General features: G+C 42.7%; 1 protein-coding gene across 1 annotated transcript in view; it reads left to right on the forward strand.

Moving 5' to 3' along the window:
* LOC146172849 (venom metalloproteinase Antarease-like) overlaps positions 1-4,311 on the forward strand; it is a 33,864-nt gene extending 29,553 nt beyond the window's left edge. Inside the window, exon 14 of the mRNA XM_084585642.1 lies at positions 4,184-4,311. Coding sequence (XP_084441768.1) covers positions 4,184-4,273 — 90 coding nt within the window. The 3' untranslated portion in view covers positions 4,274-4,311. The remainder of the gene's footprint in view (positions 1-4,183) is intronic.
* Positions 4,312-5,151: the final 840 nt, after the last annotated feature.

A 5,151-nucleotide genomic window follows, 5' to 3' on the forward strand; every position in this document is an offset into this window, starting at 1 on the left:
TCCTCGTGTCTTAGCCGTGTCTTTTGCTGTGCTGAGCCGGTGTAAATATATAATGGAACATCAACTAGGCCGCACTCTTGCCCTAATAAACTTCAAAGACGTTGAATTTTTTTTTTCTTTCGTTTCGTGGATTTCTTTGTTCACACCACACGTTGATTCGTTCTGGAGCGCTAAACGCGTCTCTTGCTACAAAAAGACTGCCGACGCAGTCGTGAAAATCCAAACAATCAATAGTTATAGGAGTTTAATAGAGAAAAATTATTTGTTCAGCGTTCCTTTAAATATTTCATTCCCCTCACTGGGTGCTGGCACACGTAAACGGAGTTCTCAGTTTCACGAGTTCTCCGCGTGCAGTTCACCCGCCAAGACGTACTCGACCTCACCCTCATCCGCTTGTTATTTGGTCCAGAACATTCTATGATGTAACAAACAATTTGTTCATTGCGAGGCCCCTCTATATTTTCGCTGCGACGGGTGACTTTTTGTTACACCAACACGCTAGATGCTGGCGCGGGGTTTTATTATCTGCAGTTTTATTTTGAGGATGGATACGCATGGACATGGGCAGAACCGCACTGCACTGTTTTGCATTTGTCGTTCTTGAGAGATTTCAGCGGTTTGTCAAGCAAGCAATGCCAAGAGTGAACAGCCACGATAGGTGCTTGAAAAATGTATTACATAAGGCTCAGTAAAACTGAAACTTGCTGTTAGGCTCATGTTGCATGGAAGAAAATCATTTCCTTCGCTTGTCGCTGAAATTTTGCGTCTTTAACCTTTAAATGCAGAACCTCTGTGTGATTATACAGACCGCTGAACTTAGCGTGAACAAATCCCGAGGATATATTTGTGAATTGTTTTGTGACGAAGACAAAAAAAGTCTTTTAGAAGTAGTCTCAAACATATTTACGCACTGAACATAAAATATTTTAAAAACCCTTTTTAGGCAAGCTCTACTCACCATTAGCCGTACGTGAACGACGCCTAAAACTTAGCCCAAAATTAAAGTCGAACATCACTCTGAAACATTCCGAAATGTTCCATTTGAATGGCATCCCACTGAACAAATTTTCGCTTACAAGCGCACCGAGTGAGATTCAAGCCAACGCTGACACAGATAGACTTGTTTCGTGTTATGACGCCTAGGACGACTCGGCCGTTTTCACATGGGCTATATACGTCTGGCAGAAGGATTTTATTGTTGCGAAAGTCTCATAGACGACTGCGTGATGAGTGAGCGAGGCTTGAGTTTCGTGGCGCCCCCTACGAGCTGTGATGCTAGTAAACGACGTCGCATCACGTGACGTTAAGTGACGTCATGAAAACAGGTGACTTCACAGCGATGTATATTTGGCAAGAATTTTTTTTTTTTTAATTTGGACGGAATACAAGGATAACGACGACGGAGGCAGAACTATGCTCGGAGAAGGCGACAAAATGGGCAGCGTAGCTGCTCAGCCACCTATGCTTGACACGAATTTCGACTATCAAGTTTTACTTCAGCTGAAATGTTACGACGTCCTGAACTGCTTCATCCGAGCATCGTTCTGGCTCCGTCTTTGTTGACCTTGCTTTTCGTGGCGCGTCACGTATACGTATTCTGTGACTTATTTCTGCAGGCACCTCTCCGAGAGAAAAGGGCCTTCGAGTGAATTCTGCAAGCACATAAATATGAATCACACGTATCGAGTGATCTCACTTAAGGGCAGAAATGAGCGAAGCTCCGTATCACCGAAAACCAGGCTTCATTAACTAATTACGATCGCAAACATAAATGCGTCATGAAATCCCAATCTTTAACTGTAGGAAGGCGACCACCTCTCATTCGTCTGTCATGATCCTCGTGATAACAAAATGACCTGAGCGTAGCGTCTGCAAACGAGACGTTGCGACAATGGCCAGAAATTTGCGAACAAGCGAAGTATCCTTAATGTCAAAGAAAGGTGAACAGCATAACTGTAAGGCGTTACAACACTTAGCGATATGGCTATAAGAGTTTATGTAAGAACTTCAAAAGGTGGATAGTTGCTACTTGGAAGTTAATGCTTCTATAAAGTGAAAATCAACTTCAGTGTAGCTTCGTTCTCTACAACTGAAAACTTGTCTTGCTGTGCACAATTCCATAGCTTTATTCGCGCTTCATTTGCAGCTGAGAGGAGCCAATATGAGGCTGCAAATTCAGACCAACTTCAGAACTTAATATATCTACAAAAACTATCCCGCTGACAGTGAGAACATGCTTGTGATATCTGCTAAAACATATTAAGCTCACATTGATGCGTTAATATGACGCAGTAAGCAACACACGCAGCAAAGAGAGCAGACCGAACGAAGCTTTGTGGAATGCACACGCGTATTGAGGACAATAAAACCAGACCTTCACTGTTCAATAAAAGCTGGATGCAGCGAGACGCCGTTCATGCAGAGACGGGCACAACAAGCAGCAACTCTTGCTACCTGTCCGGGAAACCGAGCGATGATGCAGCATTGTCGCATCGTCCGAAAATGAGCCTCAGCGAGCAAGCAACGTATTTGCCTTTCCCTTGCTGCAAAGCTTCACCACGACCGGCATAACGAAATACTGGCAGTTTGATGCAGTTTGATGCACCCGTCTCGTGTAAAAACAAAACGAAAACACACACTTCGCTCTGAACCTCGGCCACCTACGCAGCGGGTACTAAATGACCAGGAGAGGTCGCTAAAAGCAAGTTAAAGTGTTATTGAAAACGTGAGAAGTTTTCTCCTGGGCAAAAATCGTGAACTACGTTAATTTATACGCCTAAGTATTGCATTTACTTTCTAGGTTCTTTGATTTTATCTTATTTTTCATGTTTTATTAATTTTACATTACCACTCGCAAAGGCCCTTTGCATCGTTCACTATCATCATCGACTTAATGTCGCTGGCAATAGTAGCAATAGGGTTCTGCACGCGTTTTCTTTCTAGTAACGCGACTTTATGCATCGACCTTGTCTACGTGTTGTAGCACAGCCAGACAGGAGGCAGAGGTGCAGCGGTCTCGCTTCGTCCGTGGTTCCATTCAGTACGCAGTTTCCTAGCAACTAAACCATCTTCGTAGTCGTCATCTTTGTTCCCCTCGATCTGTGCTTCGTTTGCTCAACATTAAAGCATATGCAGACACCGAACCCTTTGTCAAAGCTAGTTCGCCAACGTTAGTTCTATATAGCCGGACACAAAGCAATCTAAGGCACTGAGGCACATGAACAAGGCTCTAGGCAACTGATGACTTATACGACTTCTTCAGACGTGAATGACGCATGGTAAGCTAGTAGACTGCCCAGAGCTAATGAAAAAAATGACTGATGTTGACGGGAAATAGAGCATCGAAAGTGGCAGGCACACACCCATGCGTTATTTTTTCTTATTTCGGCTGCAAGAAATGCAGCAGCTGGGGGGGGTTCTTTCTTTTTGTGTGTGTGTGTGTGTGAACGCGCGAAAGCAGGCAGACGGAACAACCGGGGCTGCTAAGTTAACAGAGGTTGCCTGAGGAGGTTGCGTCTCAGCAAGCAAGAAATCGACACAACAGAACGCAGCATTCTACATTATGAGCCGTGAAAAGCTGTATTTTTCTGCAGTGTGTCGCAGAGAGAATTTTTTTCGATGAAATAGTGGATTGCGATATTAGTTTTCTGCGCTAAATGGCAATAGAGTGAAAGGAAAGCATTGCGATCGAAACTGATGATCGGGACTTCTTATGAAATGGAACGAAAAAAAAAAAAAAAGCTTTTCCAACATTGTTTATATGGGCTGCAAAGATGTAATTAGGCAGTACTGCCGCAGTTATAAAAAGTGCATTTTGGATCAGATGATATGATGGAGAAAAGAATTGGAGAAACTATACAAACGACATACATTTGCTTGCAGTGGTATTAATATAAATGATGTCGCTGGTGATATAAAAGCGCCCCCTTCATTCACCCAACCTTCTCTATAAGTAGGCGATGTCAACCAGCGGATTCAAGTAGTGGGAAAATGAGGGATATTTATGTCGCCTCGATAGACTGTCACAAGCCCCATTTGTGTACAATCAGTGCTTTTTGACCTTATACACATTGCAACTGAGTTTTTCTAAGTGTGTGTTTTATTCAGTCAGGTACATTGGTTTGGCGAGTGTTACCTTCTCAGGGTCAAATTTGCGCCTTATTCGCTGCTTCTCCTATTCTAGGTCTGTATTATGGGCGTGTGCAGCCAACGACCGGACATAAAAGCATTGTACAAAGATGCCTACGCACGCGTGCCTGGAGGCGTCGTGTGACCTACGCCAAAATAAAATAGATCTAATGCAGATTCATATGCTCGACATACAAGATACATTTTTTTTTTGTTTTCAGATTTCACCTTCTCTTTATATATGCAAACAGATAATTAAAAACACTGATTGCAAACGAGCGTTCATTGCAAACAGAAACTATATACTTAAGTCACTTTTTCTGCTAAATACAGAATAAGAAAAGCCTTCTGCATATAGTTGCACTTTTAAAGAACTACTCTTTATAAGCTCAATGCTGCTCGGAATCTTCACCAAAGTGTGCAGGATTTGAGGCTCATCGCAGCAAATACAAGTAGAATAGGCACCCAAATATTCAACCGGTCCTTATTCTGTTAATGCAGGCCGACACAGTATTGAAGCGTGCGCTTTATTAACATTCACACAAAGCCCGAATCTTAAGCTATGGCTATGTCAAGCTGTTTTTTGACAGTTTTTTTTCTTCAGCTCCTCGGTCCATGTACTTTTGAGGCAGAAATAATTTATTGATATATTATTAGTTAGTGTGTATGTATTTTTCAAATCGTGTTTATGTCGGTGCATCAGTGGTCATTGCAGATGTCGAGCTTTGTGTCTCGGCATCCATAATGTCCGTTTGATGAGAGTCAAACGGACAGGTATATCGGATGTACTCCCGACTGCAGTAGGAGTTGATCGATGCAGGTAAAACGCGAAACAGTTTATCACAGAGTGACATGTACTACGATGCTTTAAACACGCATAAGCGGAGTCGAACACCTCGGAAATTTGCCGCTTTCCCTTTGGTGCATAACTGATCGAGGAATGACAGTGACAAAGTTGACATCGCGGGTGTTTTTATGGTCAATAAATGAAATAGAGGTCAATAAAACGACAATCGCTTAAAA

The sequence above is a fragment of the Amblyomma maculatum genome, chromosome 11, assembly GCF_055883805.1.
Source record: "Amblyomma maculatum isolate TAMU_Amacu chromosome 11, ASM5588380v1, whole genome shotgun sequence".
Lineage (NCBI taxonomy): Eukaryota > Metazoa > Arthropoda > Arachnida > Ixodida > Ixodidae > Amblyomma > Amblyomma maculatum.